This window comes from Danio rerio, chromosome 17, assembly GCF_049306965.1.
Source record: "Danio rerio strain Tuebingen ecotype United States chromosome 17, GRCz12tu, whole genome shotgun sequence".
NCBI classification, from domain to species: domain Eukaryota; kingdom Metazoa; phylum Chordata; class Actinopteri; order Cypriniformes; family Danionidae; genus Danio; species Danio rerio.
In genome coordinates, this window is record NC_133192.1 from 17,137,526 (window position 1) to 17,161,872 (window position 24,347).

Genomic DNA, 24,347 nt, shown 5'->3' on the forward strand with positions numbered 1-24,347 from the left:
TTTACTCCGATCACATATAGGGTCCACGTCTTGAGGTATTTTTGCCAATCTCTCTTTTGTCCAGTATATTCGATGAACAAATTTTAATTGGATAAGGCAATGTCGTGGATAGGTATAAACGTGTGACAAGATCTGGTCCCACGTAATAATTCTGATTTCAACTGTATAACTAGGGTTTGTACATTGAACACGATTTCTTGTTTTTTAGATTTATCGCAAGAGCATTTTTGTCACACCACTCTAATGTAATCATGTTTTCCACATAAATAAATCAATAAATGAACATTCAACAATAAACTATAACAAACAAAAAACAAACAAAAGTATCATGCTGAGATGCAGTGCACAGCTGTGCAGCTTACCGGATGGTGTATAATTGTACAATATAAGCTCCTTTGGGAATCAAGCCATAGCACATTCCAAAGGATCAAAATGCAACTCTAATTCCTTATGATACTTTAAATAAGAAATATTTCTTTTGATTTTGTTCAATAAAGTGACCTAGACATGATCTTTGACAGATTATCTAACATTCATCCCCTAATAATTCATAATTCCATTGCTTTTTGCCAATTTATCGCTGGCAGTTTTGCAGCGACTGTGTCCCACAAGGGTATTCCTCAAAAAAAAAGAGCTTCTTCGTGTCTCTGATGGCAGTATCTTTGATCACGAATCTTCTTTTTACTTCTGTTTTTACAGAATATGACACCCATTCTGTCATTCCGCTCGCATGCTTTTGGGTTTCCCTTTTGGTTATAAGAGGCCTTTGTGTGATGCAACAAAGAAACTGCGTGGGGCTTTTATTGACCATATATAATTACTGGCCGCTGCAAATGTTTATGCTTATGTAACCAGAAGAAAGAAGAGAGAAGGGATGATCTGCTTGAGAGATTTAGAAAGGCATAGCTGTCATATGGAGGATCCAGAGTTACATAGACTTTCTATTGAAAAAAATAAAAACGTGAGGAAATTGTATGCAACTTTGACTTGCTGCTGTGAAAAAAATATCTGCAAATATCATATAAACTTTAGAGATTCAAGACAAATTTGACCTCCAAATCAAAAGTAATACATTTGTTGCTTAGTAAATGAAAAATGTTTAAGGTTTTGATCACTGCGACATTATTTTATGACAATTAATCACATCTTCCCTGTGAATTTTCATTACTGTAATGCTCATTAACAGAGACTGAAAGACCTGTAATGAGTGTGATAGACAAAGAAGACCTCCAAAACATGCCATGTTGGTGCTCCTCCAGGAACATGGTTGAGAAACACTGCTATAATGCATTACAAAGCATTGTTACATACTGTTTTATTTACATCATCATTTATTCTTCGTCATGTTGTTGTTCATACTCACAGAAGCTGAATTTCTGACCTGTAGAATTACTTGTTGCATTTAGCTTGAAAAGATTTCAAAGATAAAGTAAAGTGAAAAATAAAAGTGGCTCACTTGTGCACAAAGTTCTGCAGTCTTCAAAAGATGTAAGATTTAGAGGACTTGGAATATTGCATAAGTCATAAAGTATGAACTGCTTTTTTGGTACTTCAATGTCTTTTTGAAGCTGTAGTCCACACTTTTTTGTGACATGTACAGGCTATTAAACATAAAAGAAATTCATGTTTTGAAAAAACAGTAAATGATGACAGAATTTTCATTACTTGTAGAACTTTTCTTGTTATGAAAATTGCTTTATTCTGCAAACTACTGAAGATATTTCTTTACATTAAAAATGTTGTTTAAAGCATTTTTTTTTGACAAAGAAACAATAAAAATACAGATTTATTTTGTTTAATTCTGTTTGTATTTAGTCAACACAATGCAAATGTTTTACAAAAGAGTTAAGAATGCAGTACTTGACAACATTTAGAGCAATATTGGATGGGATAGACCTGATTTTATATCTGTTATTCTGAATATTTGTCGTTTTCTGACAAATAAATGCTCTAAATGACTTCTTTTTTTATTTGGAAGAAAAACTACTAGAACTTTATTGAATAAGCAATGGTTAATATTTAGCTTAAACCCAATAAATCCATTACGTTCAGATATACTATTTTTTTTAATGAATTTCTTCATTTGTTTCCAGAGCTGTATATTGTTCACATTCATATCACGGGATTGTTTTACTTGTATTTGTTTTGAGCATTTCTTTTTATTAGCAAAAACAAATTTCTTTGAATTTTTTCGTCTATTTCGGAGGGACAAATGTCATGTCTTTAAAGATTGTGTTTAAAAAGATCTGCACTGCTGTTCAATAGTTTGTGTAAGATGTTTTAACAGTTTTTGTTGAGAGTGCTCTTGTCTTTGAGTGTTTTTCAAACTTGATTGGTTTAGTTTTGTCATGTACAAATTAGTAATCTAAAACCACTATTATCTGGCAGCATGTCCCTGTTTTTATGATTGATTAATTGAATCATTCATTCAAACCATTCATTAGTTCATTAAAAGTGGCTCACTTGATTTGTTCAAAAACACACTCATTCAGGAACAAACAATGCAGTGTTGATTCTATTCAAGCTTTGTTCAGAGCTATTTTCGTCAGCAAAAAAGGACAGTATTGTGTCTAAAGTGTGACTTGCTCAATATTAACTGTATGAAATTAAGCTGTTATTACGTTTATGGCTGCACTTATTTTAAAAAAAACTATTTTTTTCTGGTGTAATATCTTATAAATATAAGGAAAACCTCAGGTTGAGATGTTTTTTTTTTCTTTCATAACCTGAATTATAGGGTTATACTAACTGTAATAGGCTTGATCACTCAGTGAAAGCTTTTGAATAATCAAAAAAGTTTAGTTTTTTTTTTTTTGTTTCAAAAGTGAGTGAAATGCTTTATAACGTTATGTTACACATAAAAAACTTTATATTATATTATATTGTATTATATTATATTATATTATATTATATTATATTATATTATATTATATTATATTATATTATATTATATTATATTTTTACAGCATCATATAAAACTTCGGAAATCATTCTGATTAGTTAATTGGGTGGTCAAGAAATATTTATTATTATTATTATTAATAATAATAATATAAGCATTTTAACATATCTGATCATCTGAGAATATTTTCAGATGATAATTTCAGGACACATTACGTTACGTTATCATACCATAATAAATGATACTTTGATTAATTGAATCCATCTTGAATAACGTGCAAATTTTTTGGAATATCAAATCTTAAGCTCCTAAGCTCCTTTCTGCGTGTTGAAAAAACAAGTGCTTTAATGAAATATTTGTAAAATCTCTCTTTTCTCCATCTGTCCAGGACTTCACCATGACATTATATCTGCGCCACTACTGGAAGGATGAGCGCTTGTCCTTCACCAGCTCCACGAACAAAAGCATGACTTTCGACGGCCGCTTGGTGAAGAAGATCTGGGTTCCTGACGTCTTCTTCGTCCACTCCAAAAGATCTTTTATTCATGACACCACCACCGAAAACATCATGCTGAGAGTCTTCCCTGACGGTCACGTTCTTTACAGCCTGAGGTAGAAAAGCACATTATCAACACTGACATGTCTGACTTTTAAGTCGACCATCATAATTTTAATTATACATGAGCTGTGCATATATGTATAGCGCTTAAATGTATTTATGCAAATGTTATGCAAATGTTTTGTACAGTGTAAGTGAAATACAAAAATTCAGTTCTTACTACATTACACCTCCAAGCAACTCAAGTACTGCATGTGCTTTCATTTCAATCAAATGTGGTTGGAAAAACAAAAGTATGTCGCCGGGTTTAAGCATTTGCATATTGCTGCGGTGTTAAAATTAGAACGATGCTTCTGGCCTGTGATGTTTTTGCCTTGTCTTTTTGTGCTGTGAGTTAAAAATTAGGCCAAGCTACCTGCGTGCAGGCTATAATCAAGGGCTAGCGCTGAGTTCAAAGTCAAATTTCAGACACTGTTCTGGCTCCGGGGAAAGTGTCATTATTGATGGGATTGGCCCAGATTATTTCCATTGTCCGACATATGATGGGCAAGCGCTGCAGAGAACAGAGGAGAGAAATGCAGAGAAAGAGACGAGAAGGCCTTAGTGTCGCTTCAGTAAAAGGCTCTAGTATGCTGTTCTTGACTAGCATTACTAAGCACATTTACATCGCATTTACATTTTTATCCTTAGCCGGAGCTTTCGTACCAGAGCTACTGCCATTCCAAGGGTGTCTCTTTTTTAGATGCAGCACAAATGTGACCATGGATCACAGAACCAGCCATATTTTGGAAATTTGAAAGCTGAATAAATTAGCTTTCCATTGTTTTGTTAGCATTGGACAATATTTGAGAGAAGAGTATTTGAAAATCTGGAATAAGAGGGTTAAAATAAATCAATATGATAAGGAAATTGCCATTAAAGGTCCCGTGAAATGCTTTGAAATGTGCATTTTTATTCAACGTTTGACGCAATCTCAACTCGAAACACGAAGAGAGGGTGGCACATAGTTTAGCTCCTCCCTTTTTTAATAAAACAGCCAATAGCATTTTAATTTATCAATGCTCTGCCTGTGAGAGTGGTTGAGCACAAGCGCATCAAATGTGAAGTGTCTTGAAGGGGGCGGGGCTTGCTCAGATACTCAAGAGCATTTGATTGGTCACAATTTGATGAGAAACTGAAGTATGAGGTGGCGTTAAAAAAAAAACGTTAATCAGTTACATGTTTATATTAGTTTTATGCCTTCTAAATGTGAAATTCGTCACTGTTTTGGTGTGCACTAGCTTATAGATATCCTAAAAAGGAACAATACGGAAATTAACATCTAAAAACTTTATTTTAGGGTGTTTTCAGACCTGCCTTTTTTAGTTTGGTTGAATCTCACTAGAGTTCGTTTTCCCTCTTGGTGAGGTTCATTTTGGCAGGTGTGAATGTAGCAATCGCACTCAAGTGCGCACCAAAAGTGGACCAAAAAAGCGTATCAAGACTTCCTTGAAGAGGTTGTCTCAGTACGCTTTCAAACGAAGCCCTCCTCATGAGTAAACCTTGCCCTTTTCACATTCTCCAGACGTTCTTTAATATCCTATGCATATTTAAGAAGAAAATTAAACTGAAAGTATTTTTTCTACATAAAGTAAGTTTTACACCTGAGACGGTGCTATTGACATTCAGTAAAAAGGACAGTTCACACTAAAATATAAATTCTGTCATCATTTACTCACCTTTCTCTTGTTCCAAACCTGTTTAACTTTCTTTTTTTAGTTGAAAATAAAAGAAGATTTTTTGAAAAATGTTGGAAACCTGCAACCATTGACTTCCATAGTATTTGCTTTTCCTCCTATTGAAGTCAATGGTTACAGGTTTGGAGGGTTTATAAAAAATATCTTATTTTGTGTTCAACAGAGGAAAGAAACTCATTAAGGTTTGAAAAAACTTGAGAGGTAGTAAACAATCTCTGTTTTGGGTGAACCGTCTCTTTAAGTTAGTTGATTAATTAATTGTTCATTTAAACACCAATCTATCATGGGAGGTTATGAAAAGGTTTGAGCATGAGGGTGAGCAAACGATGGCAGAATTTTCATTATCAATACAGATTCCAATTCCTTTGAAACGGCATACGAAAATTCCATATATTTCAGCAAACTGTAAGAAATATGATGAAATCTAAAGATGTGTGGCTTTCTGTATTTTTCAACTGTGTTTCACGTGGTTGTTGTGCCTAGGGTCACAGTTACAGCCGCCTGCAACATGGACTTCAGCCGCTTCCCCCTGGATTCACAGACCTGCTCTTTGGAGTTGGAGAGCTGTGAGTGTGAATCACTAATTTGTGTTATTTTTAGTGTCGGCACATGTTCAATCCACTCTGCCAAGTTAGTTTTTCTTGAATTGGATGCTTCTTTTCTAGACGCCTACACGGATGAGGATCTGATGCTGTACTGGAAAAATGGAGATGAGTCTTTGAGTATAGATGAGAAAATCTCTCTGTCTCAGTTCCTCATACAGAAGTTTCACACTACCTCTCGGCTGGCTTTCTACAGCAGCACAGGTATCGGGGGATTATTTGTCAAGTTGATTTCTTTCAAATGTGCACTGTGGCCCCAAGACTGATTTGGACACCCGAGTCACAGTTAAAAGTGTTTGAATGTTATTACATTAAATATCAAAGCAAGTGAAAACCTCAAGCAAATGATGCCAGCGCATTGCTCACAAATTATTTAGCTTCTTTAAGGCAGATTTACAGTGAAGTTTAAGAAATTGTTGCATCTGTTTTTTAGATTGGGTTTTATAATTGAAACCTTTATGTTTATATATATATATATATATATATATATATATATATATATATATATATATATATATATATATATATATATATATATATATATATATATATATATATATTAGTTGAACCCTGAATTATTAGAATAAAAGGAGTTTTACATTTTTTAAAACCATTTTAAGGTCAAAATTATTAGCCCCTTTAAGCTATTTTTGTTTTCAATAGTCTACAGATAAAATAAATCAATTATTAAAAATTACTTGTTTTGGAAGTATAAGTTAAATACAAAATATTTAAGTTGCTGTGTTTTTGCCTTTTCTATCCATCAGAAGATCCAAATGAACCATGCTTTTCTCAAAATATTTAGCATTTTTGACAGTTTAAATGTGTTAAAATGTATAATGTATGAATATTTGTATAATTTACAAAATAAACATTCTTTAGGAAATACCTATCTTGAAAAGTCTGCTTGTGCTGTTTTTCATTCAAAAGATTTGAGTTTTTAATGTATTTAGAAATGGTAAATTATATTAAATTATATAGAAAATCCAAACGTTCATCAGAAAATTCAAATGCATCATGATTTACCACAAATGTTTTGGACATTAATATTATGAGACGTATTTTGAGCAGTAAATCAGCATTACACACAAGACTGCAATGATAGCAGCCAAAAATTAGATTTTGTTATCCCAATAATAAATAAATTATTTAAAAATAATAATAAATAAAACCACAAGTGATCATTAGTTGGATTCAAGCATTTTAAGGCCATATGCCCATTTATCAATTAGGAAATCTGTAACTACATTTATCCATGGTGGAATATATTATTTTAGTCAGTTATAGTCAATTGCCACCTATAAGCAGATGTCATTCATATTTTGCAAGCTTTCCGTCTATCCGTCCGTCCGTCCATCCGTCCGTCCGTCCGTCCGTCCGTCCGTCCGTCTATCTATCTATCTATCTATCTATCTATCTATCTATCTATCTATCTGTCTATCTGTCTATCTATCTATCTATCTATCTATCTATCTATCTATCTATCTATCTATCTATCTATCATCTATCTATCTATCTATCTATCTATCTATCTATCTATCTATCTATCTATCTATCTATCTATCTATCTATCTATCTATCTATCTATCTATCTATCTACAGTATCTGTCTATCTGCATGCCAAATTTCATGAAGATATAAAGATTGGAGTATTAATCAATGAAATGCAGTCTTTTGTGTGTACTTGGCAAAGCCTATTTTGTAAGTGACCATATTCTACCTGTCCAAAGGCAAAAGTTTAATTTAATTTACAGTTTCCTCAGTGGCTTTAGTGCATTTCTCACAACACGTTTTACATTTGCACAAAGAGAGCTCATTCCTCAAAAGCAAGTATTGATGTCAATGAAAGTGTCAGTGTCATCAAGATGAAAAGTCCTGACACCATTGTTTATGAACAAGATAGTCAAATGGCTTTGTCCTGTTTTCATTAGGACAGTTTACTCTACATGTTTTCCAATGCAAAAAAGTCAGATTTTGGTGACACTTCCTCAAAGACAGCACTCTGTACTATTTCCACAGCCATTTGAAAACTACAGTAAAGTTAGACATCACTGCATTTAGTGAGGTATCTGAGTACAAGACTCTGAATATGTGTTTCACATTTTTACTGCATTTGCTCTTTGCAATTCTAATTTATTCACAGCATTGTGCTAAAGAATAAATACACCCTTATTTACAACAAACAGAAACTCACTTTGGGTAGAGCTGTGCAGAACTGTAAACAATATTGCAGTACATATTGGAACTGAACCTACAACATACACAGGTCTGTAAATCATTCATGAAATTGTTTGATTTAGAAGACATTTTCAGCAAAGAAAAAGATTTAAAATTTGTTATAAATTTAGCTTGACAGATTTTGACAACTAGTTTAACATTTTTGTATGTAATGACTCAAGTAATGAAATGAGGACTATTAGTTTTAAATGGAATGGCTAATCAGCATTCAAGTTTAGTTAATTTTGACTGACATGACATAAACAGATGATAATGTTTTATAACAGCAGAGAGTTGTATGAAAGCAATTGATGTATCTTCAAAAGCATTCGCAATTTGTTGGAAGGAATGAGAAACTGCTTCTAGGATGTGCACAAATGACTGGTTGTTTTGAGAAATGCTTTAACTGTTGTGCAAATTTAAATAGTGTTGTGAGAAATGCACCAAAGCCACTGGGAAAAACTGTATTAATAATCATAGTTATTATAGTTGTCGGCGCCTCACAGCAAAAAGGTTGCTGGGTCGCTGGTTCGATCCTAGGCTCAGTTGGCATTTCTGTGTGGAGTTTGCATGTTCTCCCTGCATTCACGTGTGTTTCCTCCGGGTGCTCCGGTTTCCCCCACAGTCCAAAGATATGCAGTTCAGGTGAATTTGGTAGGCTAAATTGTCCGTAGTGTATGAGTGTATGTGTGAATGTGGGTGTGGAAGTTTCCCAAAGTTGAGTTGCGGCTGGAAGGGCATCCGCTGCGTAAAAAATGTGCAGGATAGGTTGGCGGTTCATTCCGCTGTGGCGACCCCGCATTAAAAAAGGGACTAAGCCGACTAGAAAATGAATGAATGAATGAATTATAGTTGTCTAAAGATAGGGCATCACAGGGGCACAGTGGGTAGCACGATCACCTCACAGCAAGAATGTCGCTGAGGAAAAACTAACATAATATAATTTTATTTCATTTTATTTTTTGACATTAAACAAAAAACATGAGACTAGTTAGCAAAAAAACATTTCAATTAATGGTGAGAGTTTAATGACATAATTCATATTTCCTGTATGTGTAAAATTACTGTTGTTTACTATATTTTTGATCAAATAAATGCAGCTAGTTTGGTATCTTAATATTTAATCCAATAAAATGCATGCTTAAATCTGGCTCAAGTCACTAGTGATAACATTTGACTCTTGAATCTCGTTTTTTCTTCAGGATGGTACAACCGCCTGTATATAAACTTCACACTTCGCCGGCACATCTTCTTCTTCCTGCTGCAGACTTATTTTCCCGCCACGCTGATGGTGATGCTGTCATGGGTGTCGTTCTGGATTGATCGCAGAGCCGTTCCAGCAAGAGTTTCATTAGGTAAGATTATCACAGATGGCTCTTTTGGCCTCAGGCTGACGGATGCAGTGTGGTTTCAGGCACCTGCAGATTTTTAACATGATGTGCTGATGTCATTCAGGCATCACCACCGTGCTCACCATGTCCACCATCATCACTGGAGTGAACGCCTCCATGCCCAGAGTCTCCTACATCAAAGCTGTGGACATTTACCTGTGGGTCAGTTTCGTGTTTGTGTTCCTCTCTGTTCTGGAGTATGCAGCGGTCAACTATCTGACCACGGTCCAGGAGAGGAGAGAGCGCAAACTTCGAGATCGAGCTGTTAGAGAGCAGGTAAACCACATAAGAATATGCACTTTCCATTGTTTATGTGCTTTTTAAAAGGGATAGTTCACCCAAAAAATAAAAATACAGCCTAAAAGGAGCGACTGTATGTGCTAAAAACCTACAGTCTGTCTTTTCTAACTTGGACCAAATAATAATACCTAAAGTTACATTATCATAAAATATTGTCAGATTTACTACATTTGCTTATTTAATTTAATCTCCCAAAAAATAAATGTTTATTTGTTTGTAAATGTATTTGCTTTTTCCATGTTAATCAAATGGTCTGGAAACAATTTTCAGTCAATTTTATAAACAGTTACAAAGACATGACAGGCAACATATTGAATTTAAACTGAAATAATAAGTTTTGGGCCAAATGTACTGTATTAACCAATTTTTTAACAGCATAGAAACAGATTTTAAGACCTAACAAGTAAAGTAAAAGGACTGAGACAAACAGAAAATGAAATGCTTTGTTTCCTGCAGTAATACGGCTACAGACAATTCACATGCTGTTTACATTATAGAGAACATTCTATGTATTACAGAAAAACAAAAGCCACAAGCTATGTTTGGAATTAGAATTTGAATACTAGCATAATGCATAATGCTCTTTTTTTAAATAAGAATAGCAGCATGATGCATTATTCAATGCTTTCCGACTAAAATTTGCTTCTTTGTTGTCAGAACCTAATGGCATTTCTGACGCGACCTCATTATGAAACTGTAAATAGAAAGTTAAAATCCCATGTTGCATATAAAAATCCTAACTCTTGTTACTGTAATTCCAACATTCTGTGAGGATATTTCTCCAGGCTCATCCCTGGTTGTAGTGTATACTATTAGATGTGTTTCAATACATGCAGAAAATCTAAAAAGAAGACAAATAAACAAACTATTGTTGTGGATGACATAAATATCTTTCCCAGAGATGGGTTGCGGCTGAAAGGGCATCCGCTGCGTAAAAATGTGCTGGATAAGTTGGCGGTTCATTCTGCTGTGGTGACCCCAGAATAATAAAGGGACTAAGCCGAAAAGAAAATGAATGAATGAATGACATAAATATCCATCGAATGAAAAACAGAATAGATAATTATAAAGGTAGCTTATTTAAATGTGTAGCATAATGAGTATATCTAGTATTTATTATCATTCACAGATCTTTTTTAATATGAGCTAAGGGCTTAAACAGAAGGCTGTACTATAGATTAATAACCTCATGCTGTACATAGATTATATTATACCTGTTTTAAAAGGGATAGTTCACCCCGAAATTAAACGCATCTGGACTAAACAAATTCTATACCTGTAACCACATTGACATGCATTTTTTTAAATAACGAAACATCACAATATATGTATAAAAACAAAACAATTAAGAAAAATTAAGCTTTTAATGAGAATTATAATTGTACATGAGTGTTGTTTTTTTTAAATAATAGCCATGATAACAAAGTATATTTTTTACTTTTTTACCTTAGACTTATTATTTTGATTTGGATTTTAAATTTTCCTAGCAGCACTCTAGATCCACTTTGTATTTTAAAAGGTCATGAGACCTCCCTCTTTCAGTTCAAGTCTACCTCAAGTCTATTTTTTCGAAAAATGCTTCATAGTGGGCATGGGGCCGCTGCGAGCAGAGGGAGTAGTAGATTTGGCCAGCAGAGCAAGGGAAAAAAAGGGGAAGCAAACAACTATCAGTTGGCTCACAAAATGAAACAAACCATGAGGAGACGCATGATTTTATAGTTTACAATGTTAAAATGCAAAGAAATATACAGTAAGTTAACAAATGTCCTTCTACATTTTTTTTTCGTAATTTCATATACACATAAATACAATTTGTTATATGATTTTAAAGATAATCATGTTTATATAAACGCTACATTGAATCAGTCATCTGCACGGCAATAACTGTCTGGTTTAGCTCAGCTACCAAATCCGACCTCCGAAGACTATGTCGAATAGTTCGGACTGCTGAGCGAATCATTGGTACAATCCTCTCTACTCTGAACTGTACTTATCCAGAGCGAGCAGGAGGGTTGCCAAAATCACTCTGGACTGCTCACACCCAGCACACTGCCTCTTTGAGCTTTTACATTCTAGTCGACACTACAGAGCACTGCGCAATAGAACAGCCCAACACAGAAACAGTTTCTTCCCTCAGGCAATCCATCTCATGAACACTTGATGATAATAATTGTGGAACCAACATCACTACAGTACTTGCTATACAATTTTTATACACATATACACTTATTTAACAACACACTTTACATGCAAATTAGCGCATAATAGCTACACATACAACGTTGTATATAGTAATATACCTGCACATGCACTTGTTAATTTGTATATTTGCTTTCATCACTTACTTCTAATTTTGAAGTATATATTTATTATCTGTTTTTTTGTCCTGTCTCTGTAATTCTGTTGCACTGTAGAAGATCTGTCACAAAAACAAGTTCCTCGTATGTGTAAACGTACCTGGCAATATAGCTCTTTCTGATTCTGATATATGAAGAGGAATTCTCTCCTCCTCAATCCCCAGGTCTGAATGCAGACACAGTGGATAGCAGTGCAGCAGGTCTCTTACCCTGTTTATTCCAACCAATAGCTCTGCCTGTAATCTGGAGGATTTTAAAAATAAGCGAACACAGCAGCAGAGATAGGCAATGTGTCTGAATAGTAACAAACTCGACTGATAAAAGACAAAGTTCGCCATTCTCCAATTCTCGTACAGCTTTCCAGACAAAAATGCTTGCTGCAAACCAAAAGCTTTGCTGTATCGGCCCTTACAGCATCGCAGGGAAAGCCATGCTACAAACCATGTGAATCATGGAAACAAACACATACAGCCAATCATGAATGGCTAAATACTGCTTGCCATGCGTGGATGAGGTATCACAGCTTGGTAGGTCTGAATAATTAAGAAGCAGCGTCCTCTCATAGGATAAAAAAACTCAGCTATGAATAATAATAAGAGACTGACAAGTCATCTTTGTACAGGCAAACGAGTGCTACGTCATCGATTTTGATCCTACACCAAAAATGATTTTAAACTCAAAAGATGAAATTAGCTGACAAAATCTCAAAATGATCCAGTTTCCCCCCACAATTAAAGCTGACAGGTGCTAACGTTGTCTTAACTGATCAAGAGGGTGTCTTGAACCTTTGATAGAAACAAATTTGCATCTGAACACCCTCTTCTCTCTATTCCTGGATGTAATTCCCTATTACATCTAATTGAATTAATGCAATATTTTGGCCCACACTAACAATTTCTCCTCATTTCTCCAGTCTCTGCCCTGCACCTGCGGTATGTCCCACACCAGGACCATGATGTTGGATGGGACCTACAGCGAGGCCGACACCAACAGTCTGGCTGGTTACACAGAGGCTCCGATGGTACACGAAGAGGTAGTACCGGAGAAACAGGAGCATATGGTGGTCCACTTGTCCGTGAGCAGTGAGTCCACCAACACCAAGAAGAAGGGCATCCGCGCCTTACGCATCATGCAGAACACACACGCCATTGATAAATACTCCAGAATGATCTTTCCCGGAGCTTATATAATTTTCAACCTTATTTACTGGTCGGTGTACTGCTGATCGTTCTCATCTTGCACTCTATTGGAGGATTTGTGACCATCCGGCTGACTTTTTCTTCATTTTTTTGACGCACATCAGGCTCGTTCGATACCAAACTGTGCTTATCTTTTTCGCTTGTCATACGCAAAAAAATTTTTAAAAAAGACTTGAAGTGGAAGGAGAAAGACAGTTGGATGAGTTTTGTATAGGCCTTCTGGGGTTTATGACAAACGAACTGTAAAAAAAAAAAAAACACTTATCAGACTTTTGTACGAGGTTATGTGTTTTTGACTCTCGTTTGTGTCATTGGAGTGTTCAAGATATAGTAGGCATAAGAAAATCTGGTGTTAGCGTCTCTTGAAGGTGTACTAATTAATTTATTTCTTAATTTTACTGTTTTATAATTAATAATTAAACAAAAAATAATATTGCTTGTGATATCCAGTCATATCTTTAAAATGGGTAAAATTTTTATATATTTATTTATAAACTTATATTTATTGTTCAAATAACATACAGTTTACCTTCAAACCAAATGCTATAGATCAGTATTTCTCAACCACGTTCCTGGAGGACCACCAGCACTGCACATTTTTCATGTTTACTTCACAAACACACCTGATTCAGATCATGAGCTCATCAGCAGAGACTGAAAGACCTGTAATGGGTGTGACGGATAAAGGAGACATCCAAAACATGCAGTGCTGGTGGTCCTCAGAGTTGAGAAACACTGCAATAGATGTTACAAAGTTCCACAATGTGTATACAGCTATAGAAATAAATTAAGAGACAACATGAAAATTCTCAGTTTTCTGCATTTACTTTAATATTTATCTAAAATATTAATATTTGTTTTATTCTATGAAGGCGTGAGAACATTTCTCCCAAATTTCAAATGAAAATATTTCCATGTTTAGTTCTTTTTTTTTTTTTTTTTTTTAGGAAATTACAGTCAGAATTACAAGTGTTTTAATTTTTTTGTTGCAAAAATCAACATCAAAAATCAAAGTTATTCCACCAAACATACATTTTTAACTCATCTTAAAGGTGCAGTAGTTGATTGTCTTCAGAAACATTTTATGTTGTCCTTGTTGAAAGTCTCTTAACATTCCAATAGTAATGATTAAAGTAAATGACATGATTGTATTTATGTGTGTTTTTATATTATGGGTAAAGCATAAAATTAAAAAAATGTTCATCCAATTAAAATTTGTCAGGCCGATAATTCCCATAATTCTGATAAGTAGCCCAAACTGTCTGTCAAAGATCCGCCATTTGCACGTGCACATGTACCACGTTCATGACATGTGCATACAGTACGAGAGAGAAAGAGTGACAGCGGTAAAAACAAATGCTGAATCAAATCTTTTAAAATCCTGAATCAATATTTTAGTTACTTTTGCACGCTGGAGGAAGGATGACACCATGGCTGAAGTACTTCTTTCAGACAGGTAATGTTATGTTTTAAAACTATTTTAGTCCCGCAAGCTGATGTAGACAGTGTTGTTTATGAATGGGTTATATGCACAGAAGTGTTGTTCAGCCACTGAAATCATCAGGTGAACGATTGATGTTACTATTTTCAGCTTCATAAGGGACCTTTTACAGCATTGATAATGTAGATTTTATTTAGTTTAACCACAAAACACAAGTAAATAGCGCTATTCCACCTAGCCTGCTTTACTGAGGCAAAGAGCATAGAATCACCAAGAGGCCACACTCTAGTGCAATTTAGGAAACAGACACTAGACGGCGCGGCGGCCATTTTGCAATGAAAACACCAATAGAACAACAGCATATTATAAGTCTGTTAAATAAACTATTAAAAGTGCTGATGACTGTTATGGTAAGTGTTGTATTGTCATCTTTCAGATTGTATCTTAGCTTTAATGCGCCTTTCAAATAAAAAGATAAGAAAACAAAGCAGCTGCTCCTCATCACGACAGCAATAAGATCCAATGGACAGCCGATCGCTTTTACTCTAAAATGGCGGAATCAGGGGCTGTTGCTGGGCGCTGATGTTGCAATGGAGTGTCGCCTCTTGGTCATTGTAAGCTCTTTGACTGAAGTGAGGCAGGGGAGTTACTGTATTTTCAAAGATATTATGCTAATGTATAGCATTTAGGCAGATCACCTACTGCACCTTTAAAGTTAAAACACTGGTAAAACTGCTAGTGTGTCTTAGTATGATTGTTTTTTGTTATTTTATGCGAAAAAAGAATGATTAAAATTACACTATTTTCATTTAAATAAACAGTCAGTATAGTTTTCAGAATCAAGTGGTCTCCTAATGTATATGTCAAATAACAAATCAATATACATCAGTATAAAGCCACAGCATACACAAACAATTACTTAGTGCACCTTTACATCTGTTTATTTGCTTATATGCACAATGTCCAGCTTTATTTCATTTAGGTGAGGCAGTTTGTTTACGCTAATTTAATCGTTTATGTTAACTTATTATAATTAAATACTGGAAACACGAAATAATCTCCTTTCAGTTTAATTTGTGTGTGTGTGTGTTTGTGTGTGTGTGTGTGTGTGTGTGTGTGTGTGTGTGTGCGTGCGTGTGTGCGTGCGTGCGTGTGTGTGTGTGTGTGTGTGTGTGTGTGTGTGTGTGAATTTGATACCACTTTATTTCTCATTTTATTTCTCATCTTGTGGCTCATCTGCATGAATGTTAATTTTATTGATTATACTTTTTTTTCTTTTTTTTATCAGTTCCAACCCGAACTTGCTACGAGACCTTACAAAACTTGTTTATGTAGGCGATCAGTGCAGCAGGCTGAAAGTTAGTCAGTTAGACAGCTTGAAACTGCCTTATGTGCAACGTTAAACACTGAAGGTGGTGGTTAATTTGATGCATTCCTGCAACATAAAAAATACTGTTACTGTAAATGAAAATACTGTGAACTCTATATGTGCTTGAAGGTCATGTTTATATCCAGATCATCTATGAAGTCAGTTTCACTCCATATGTTTCTGTAATGGTTGAAAAGAATGTAATTTATGTTTCAAAAAACAGGTGCAGTGTAATTAAACATGTTTGTTTCATATATATAGATATATAAATATATAAGCCTGAAATTATTCATACAACAACAATTATTCATCTCAACAACAGGCCGCCTGCAGAGAAACTTGGCATTGGGCATCAGTGGACATTTCAGCAAGACAACGACCCAAAACACACAGCAAAAGTGGTGAAGAAATGATTAGGACACAAAAACATTAACTTTTTGCAGTGGCCCAGCCAAAGTCCTGACCTAAATCCAATTGAGAATTTGTAGAGCTAAAGATCAGGGTTATCGCTAGTAAACCTTACAACCTGAAAGAGTTGGAGCTCATCGCCAAAGATGAATGGGTAAAAATACCAGTGGAGACATGTGAAAAGCAGCTGAGCAATTATATGAAGTGTTTGATTGCTGTAATAGCCAATAAAGGGTTTTCTACTGATTATTGAGAGGGGTATAAATACTTTTAGACATGTCAGTTTTTGTTCAAAGGTTAAAAATTTTTTTTCTACAATGATGAATTTTGTACATCATCCTATTATTTTTTTTAAAAAGCCGGTGTCATTTGCTGACAGAAACAAACTTGATGGTTGAATAAAAGAAACATAAAGGCAGAATTTGCTTTTGGGGTATGAATAATTTCTGGCTTTACTATATATATATGCAGTACACATGCATACAGGTGAAGGCTATTGCTAGTTATGTTGCATTACATTTTCACCTAGTACCCTTGAAATCATCTGTCCGAAGATTAAAACTCAATAAAAAAATCATCACTTCTTTATCCTGACAGAAGGCAGAATTTCATTTTTAAAATACAGGATGTCTTCTATGAGATTTTTCCAGCTGAGTCCCTGCTTTTAGTCAACACCATGTTTCTTAGAGCAGGTAATATTAAAAGTCAGGCTTCATCCTGAATGTCTCTTTTCTGTTCTGTCTATTTCTATTCACTTCAACAAGGTCGAAAAAGCTTTGGTGAGATTAATAGTTTTTTTTTAAGCTGTAAAGCTGTGACGTCAATATTTAGGCCAACCTAGAAGGCTAATTCACCATGTGTTCCCTTTGGATTTAGACTTTCATGTATTATTCTAGTGTTCTCCCCAAACCTTATTTCATTCGTAAATCAAAAAGCACTATAGAATAACTCTGTGGAAAGTCCTGATGGGAGGCCAAGGCTTTAAAATGGTTGATTGGATATTATAGATTATTTTCTTCACTTTCAAGAGGCCCATTATATGAAATGCTCATAACACACTGTTTAAGTTTTTCTTTTTCAGTTTGTGTCTAGATTTCAGTTACATATATTTAAAGGCTGTTTTCTCAAAATAAGAAAAATCTAAATATGTTTTGTTCATATCTGTATTTTAAGGGATTTACAGAGACGTTCGTACTTAATTTGTGTAATAAAAAAAACATGTTAAAAACAGATTTCCAAAATCCCCTGTTGTAAAAATAATAATAATTATAAATAAATAAATCTTTTGATATGTCAAAAAAAGTAAAAAAAAATTCAATCTGACTTCATCCAGTGTTCAGATTTTTATGCTAGAATTGTATACAAATGTGTGCATATTCATGAATGTATGAATTCATATTTAAATAATGGCTGATTTGCATATTTAAAGCAAACATTTTGTAGAGAATGTTAACAAATGAATAGTAGAGGAGAGCAGGGGAAAGTTGTCACACGGTTAAGTTGTCACACTGTTAATATCTTTAACACTAGATGTGCTACAGTATCTTAAAAATCAAATACCACTTTGTGACTCCTCTCATAGTGTTCTCATGTGTTCAAGATTAGGTTAACACTTATTTTTTTTTTACCTAAAAAGTAAAAACAAATCACTATAATTTTTATTCAGTACAACATTGTTAGGTATCGATGTGAAAAATTATTACTTTGCACAAAATAGATGAGACAGTATTGTAACATGTATTTTAATACGTTTGCTGACATGCTACATTGAGCTAACCTTGACATTTAGTAAACATTAGCACAAATGTCAGTTTGGGCAAGTTGTCTCATTGACTTTGGGGCAAGTCGTCACATGTGACTTAAGGAAGGAAAGGCTGAAATTACAGTAGGAAAGTATTTGAGATTGTGGCAATTGCTCATCCTCCGCAATCCCCCCTGAACATTCAGGCTGACTTTAGGGTTGCTGGGTTTCAACCTTACAACAGAAATTATTTCTGGAAACCGAGTTTCAGATCACCCTATTTAGAAGAACCCTGCCCTGCCAGGCCCTAGCACCAACTCTGCCCTGCCAGGTCCCAGGTCCCAATTTGTTTAAAGGTTAAACAGACAGTTGAGTTTAAAACTCAAAGTAAAGTTGTCTGGCCAGTTAATATGTTTTGATTCAATGTGTCATTCATTCATTTTCTTTATTAATCTGGGGTCGCCACAGCGGAATAAACCGCCAACTTATCCAGCACATGTTTTACGCAGCGGATGCCCTTCTAGCTGCAACCCATCTCTAGGAAGCATCCATACACACTCATTCACACACATACACTACAGACAATTTTAGCCTACCCAATTCAACCGTACGTCTTTGGACTGTGGGGGAAACCGGAGCATCCGGAGGAAACCTACACGAACACACAGAAATGCCAACTGACCCAGCCGAGGCTCAACACAGCGAATTGCTTGCCGTGAGGTGACAGCACTACTGTGCCACTGCGTCGCTGATGTAATGTGTATTTATTGCAATTTTTTTTTTCAAAATCCTCTAGGCATGATTGTTCATATTTCAAGTTTTGTTTTGAATTTAACAATTAAAATCAATGATCACAATTAGTTTTGTTGTTATTAGCAGGCATTTCCAAACTCGGTCCTGGATGGCCAGAGTCCTGCAAAGTTTAGCTCCAACACCAATCAGACACACCTGGGCTAGCTAATCAAGCTATAACGGCTTTCTACAATCATCCTTGCAGGTGTGTTGAGGCAAGATGGAGCTAAAATCTGCAGGACACCGGCCCTCCAGGACAGAGTTTGGACACACCTGTGTAACAACTTACCTGCCGATGGGGCAAATTGTCACAAGTGCACATTCCCAACAGTCTACAGCTCTGTAATGAGAAAAGATATGAAAATGTAATAAATGCAAAATATGTGCCCAAGAGTTCCTTCTTTCATTTGGGATGACATTTATTACATTGTGATGCTCAGTAAAAGTTAGAAAGTATATAAAGTGTGCCAACTTACCCTGCTCTCCCCTAGGCTATATTATATTGATATATTATATATTAATATTATATATTAGTATAGTATGAAATATTTCAATCATCAACAACCTTCATGGATATTCCCCTAAAGTGTATAAAAACGATGCTTTTTCACATTACTACATCTGAAATTTTGCTAACAAGATAAGTTTACTTGAGTACATTTAGTTTTTTTGTAAATGCACGTTTTTTTCAATTAACAACTTAAAACCCACAAAAATAAGAAAATAAAATCTGAAAAAATCCCGCGTTATTTTTAAATAGTTTTGGCGCGCGCGCTCAGTGACGTTTGCTCATCGGTTGCTCGGCGGATGAGCTGCTTCTGCCTGTGGCCGATCTCTCCTCCTCGAGCAGCCCGAGAAGCAACTGACAGGCCTGCATTGACTTCCTGACGGATCACTGTAACTTTACAGCCCGAAGAGCAACTTGAGGTCGTTTCCTATCCTAAATACTCGTATCAGATGCGCACATATCCGTAAGTACGAGTACTTTATCGATTGTTTTGGCTCCTGTAAACGCAGTCATGTCGGAATAGCTGCATTGCTGTGCTGGTACTTTCTGAGCACAAAGTTTACAGCTTATAAAGTGCAACGCGATGCCATTTAATGCACTTAACTGTGTCCGCATGCTTCGGTCGAGGCTGTAATCCTCTATAAATTGTTGTCAGACTGAATTAGACGTGACTTTAAGGTTGCATTTATGTTGTATCAGACCTCCACCAACTGCTCCATGTTATGCAAATCAGTGTATTATCGTAAAAGAGGGCGTGGAGTTGTTTTGGTTGGGAGTCGCTACGATTATCGGTGTTTATGTTTATAACAGTGTTCAATGTGGACTAATGGTGTCATTTTAAATGGGTTAGCGTGTTGTAGTCTAATGTAAAACAATGTTTAAGCCTTGTATTAGACTGTAAGTTTAGTGTATTTCCATTTAGTTGACGTTACTTGTGAGCTGTATGCAGTGTATGTTATTAAACTGAACAGACATACATTCAGAACACACCGCTAGGAAAACACCTGTTAAAATTCTCTGTGTCTCTGAATTAAGGAGTTATGTTAGAGTAAACTGTTAATATTGCTGTATTATTATATAAAGTTGTGATATAAAATTTCAAATTAACATTTTGTCCTTTAGAGCATTTTCTCCTTCAGAAAATGGCAGTTGGTCAGATTAAGAAATGCTTTCATTTGTTATGATTGAAAATCAGGGTTATTCTCAGGCCTGGTTGATATTGAATGATAATAATATATTCATTCATTTTCTTTTCAGCTTAGTCTCTTTATTAATCTGGGGTCGCCACAGCGGAATGAACCGCCAACTTATACAGCATATGTTTTTTTTACGTAGCTATAACACAATATATATTTCCATATAAGTTGATAATGCTTCCAGATTTAAGAGTACCCCAACAATGACTGAAGCCACAAAAAATAGAGGGTCCATTAAGTGGCAATGGCATAACATATTTTCAGCTGATAAATGTTCAGTGGCTGAAAATTCGGCACATCTCTAATATTAACACACTTCTAGAGTAGGCTTGGGCCGGTGTATGATTCTGACGGTATAATAACCTTGGGTAAATATATCACAGTTTCACTGTATTGTGATCACTGAAAATACTGTGTATTCGTTTTAATTGCCTGGATAAAAAAACTAAAATGTGTTTTTCCCTTTGAACACAATATATTTTATTTTAGAAACATTTCAACATTTTGGAAAAGTAAACATGTCAGACTAAATAATTAAAATGAATTATTCATGTCTGCTCTTTTTATTAGTTTCAAAAACACAGATTTCTTTACAATTTAAAATGCCATTTTTTTTTCCCGCTGGAAATACTGTTGTCCTAAAAGAGTAAAAAAAAATCTTACACATACCTTAGGAACGGTATATCAGAAAATGTTGGCGGTTTCAAAACCTTGACTTTTCCAAACCACGGTATACCTTGAAAACGATTATCGTCGCATGCCTATCCTAGATTCCCATTGTTGCATTTTTCTGCTGTGTGATTGGCTCATAGATTAATATACTGTAAAAAAAAAGTTCAGAGCTTATCATTGTTATTGATATACATTTTTTTATGATTCAATATTAAACTGTTTGTCCACCCAGCCCTAGTTATTCTATAGAGGTGAATTTGGATTTATTTTGCACATTTGTTTAGTTTTGAACAGTGACAACTTGTGACCAAAATGCACAAGACATGTCACTGGCATCTTTTTAAATGGTGAAAAGTTTAACTGTCAATATGGTTAATAAAGCCTCACCTTCTAGTACAAGAGCCAATCATCGATCTATATAGACTGACAATACTTCGGGGGAGGGTCTTGGACCAGACCTGTGTTTCTGCAGATTTTGTGTGATTTGTACATTTATAAATGAAACTAAATGCACGGTTGTTGTTTAAATTATTGGTGATTCATAATATGGAATTCAATCAAAAGTCTGGCAAGCAGTTTTGGAAAATTTGATGTTTCCCTTATTCAGACAGAATGCACAAGCATACTGCCCAAAAGGCCGCCGAGTGAAATGACTTGCCTTAAAGAGACTTTGTTTTGACTCAGTCCATTTATTTTGTTTACCACACTACTTTCAATATTCAGTTTGAAATCAAATATACAGTAAATTTGACTTCAAAACAACATTAGCACTATTTAATTGACAGTGAAAAATGTTGTGCTTTGATAGTCATTGGCTGCTAATATGATTTCAGCCGGCAGCTAGCTCTCTGCAACTCTCACATAATCGCCCACTGAAAGATAAGCAGGGCTGCGCCCGCCACCCTGTCAGTACATGGATGGGAGACCACATGGGAAAGCTATGTTGTTGCCAGAAGTGGTGTTAGTGATGCTAGCCGGGGGTGCTCAACCTGCGGTTTCTTTGGGTCCTAATACCCCAGTATATTGATGGAGACCCTATACTGCTATGTGAGTGGCATCTTTCAAATGAGACGTTAAATCCTCTGTGGTCATTAAAATACCCAGGGTGCCCATCGAAAAAGAAGAGGGGGTTAACCCCGGCATCTGATGAAGAGATTCCCACAAAAATGTAGTGATTTGGGTGTCCAGAAATGCATTATATAAATATAAGGAAATATGATTATTATTATTATTATTATTATTATTATTATTATTACAAAGAATATTTTTCTGATATGATATTATTAAGGAGAAAGTCAAAATTTAAAATCACTTTTTACCCCACAATTGCTTTCATAGCATGTAAATTAAAACAATGGTATTGTGTTGTCTAAATGTGAAAATAAACATGTTTGAAAACATTTTTAACAATTTTTAATTTGACTGAAATATCTTCAGTAGTTTCAGTAGTTCAGTAGAAAAATATTTTACTCAAACCCACATTTAAACACTATAGTAGTAATCTATAGTAAATACTATGGTGTTTTTGAAATCGCATTGTAGTAAAGTACTGGAATAAAAATCTATTGGAGTATTTCAATAGTTGCTTTGATAACACATCCACTATACTAATAACTAACAAATCACCCATTATTGTAGATTTTCTACAACTATTAAATTAAACTACAATACATCCCAGTTTACTGTAGTAAAAACTGAAACATACTACATTTGTATTCTATAGTTAGTACTACAGCACACTGTAGCATTCAATAACAAAGAGTTTTAAATAATTTAACATTATTATAATAATATAAATATAGAAAGTAGATATATACAGCATAATTCACCTTAACATGGTATATTTCAAAAGCACTGTAGTGTATTTTATTTCATGTGGGAACACACCAATAAATCATAAATCCAGAGAAACACAAAATAAAAATTATATTTATATAGATTTTCATACTAGCATGTTTTGTTCACATCCCCACTGAATAACCTTTAAGACCCTCAGAGGGAAACTGTGGCACTAAGGGTTTACAGATCTATTGTTTGAGTATTTTCATATGAAAAGGGTTATGGGAATGCTGTGGGAGATATGAGTCACGCAGGAAAATGCCTTGTAAAATCCGTTGTAAGGCGCTTCTGTACAGATGAAAAAAGGGCTTATTTTGCTCTGCCTTTCATTGAGTCTCTTGTTTTGTTTCTTGCCACTTAAGGAATAGTGTTTAGTGCCTCCTAAGAAAAGTTTAGGAGTATTGACAATGTACAGGCGTTTTGGGGAACTATTGCGCTGTAGGGTGGAGTGGTTTAGTGGTTACAAATAATGGCTTGCAACCAGAAGGTGTTTGGTTCATACCAGCTACCAGAGGAGTGATTCATGTCACAATTTGTGAACAAACCCGCCAAACCCAATAATTACTACAGTTTGCTACAATATAAAAAATGTCAGACTTCTCTAACTCAGAGTTTTCTTGTGACTGCATCATCTGATAGCTTCAGATAGTTTGGATAATTATTCCAACAATTTGTTAACGTTGGCTTAATCATAAAAAATAAGTTCGATCTAAACTAAAACCGTAGTCTTTGAACTAGAATCAAAACAATATAATACAATATACAATTGTTACAATATAATAAACAGACCTTTTTGACTGTTTTCTTAGTGATGTACATTTTTTAATGACCTAATTTACTTTCTCTGAATGGAGTTTTACCAGTTTATCAGTCTATGACCACATTCCGTTCCATTGCAACAGCAGCGCCCAGCAACAGCCATGCGTTCCGCCATTCTGGAGTGAAAGTGATCGGCTGTCCATTGGATCTCATTGCTGTTGTGATGACAAGCAGCTGCTTTGTTTTTTATTTATTTATTTAAAAAGCACAATAAAGCTAAGATACAACCTGAAAGACGACAAAACAGCACTTACTATGACAATCATCAGCACTTTTAATAGTTTATTTTACAGACTTTT

The 24,347-nt window shown here is 34.9% G+C and overlaps 2 protein-coding genes and 1 long non-coding RNA gene across 8 annotated transcripts in view; 2 read left to right on the forward strand and 1 right to left on the reverse strand.

The window, feature by feature from the left end:
• gabrr2a (gamma-aminobutyric acid type A receptor subunit rho2a) overlaps positions 1 to 17,069 on the forward strand; it is a 68,405-nt gene extending 51,336 nt beyond the window's left edge. For 5 of the 6 annotated variants that reach the window (XM_073927501.1, XM_073927500.1, XM_017351674.4 and 2 more), the window contains exons 7-12: positions 3,291 to 3,514; positions 5,681 to 5,763; positions 5,863 to 6,003; positions 9,219 to 9,371; positions 9,472 to 9,683; positions 12,978 to 17,069. In XM_073927501.1, coding sequence (XP_073783602.1) covers positions 3,291 to 3,514; positions 5,681 to 5,763; positions 5,863 to 6,003; positions 9,219 to 9,371; positions 9,472 to 9,683; positions 12,978 to 13,289 — 1,125 coding nt within the window. In that variant the 3' untranslated portion in view covers positions 13,290 to 17,069. The remainder of the gene's footprint in view (positions 1 to 3,290; positions 3,515 to 5,680; positions 5,764 to 5,862; positions 6,004 to 9,218; positions 9,372 to 9,471; positions 9,684 to 12,977) is intronic. The other variant, NM_001045376.1, reaches the window with a different exon arrangement.
• A 1,749-nt stretch (positions 17,070 to 18,818) lies between these two features.
• Positions 18,819 to 20,273, reverse strand: LOC141378537 (uncharacterized). The gene is made up of 3 exons (XR_012393301.1): positions 20,127 to 20,273; positions 19,304 to 19,354; positions 18,819 to 18,874 (listed from the first exon to the last, which is right to left on the reverse strand). It is a non-coding gene; the product is annotated as an uncharacterized lncRNA (long non-coding RNA).
• The window catches only part of syne3 (spectrin repeat containing, nuclear envelope family member 3), a 64,726-nt gene continuing 60,271 nt past the window's right edge, over positions 19,893 to 24,347 (forward strand). Inside the window, exon 1 of the mRNA NM_001083014.2 lies at positions 19,893 to 19,985. The gene's annotated coding sequence lies outside the window, so the exon portion shown is untranslated. The remainder of the gene's footprint in view (positions 19,986 to 24,347) is intronic.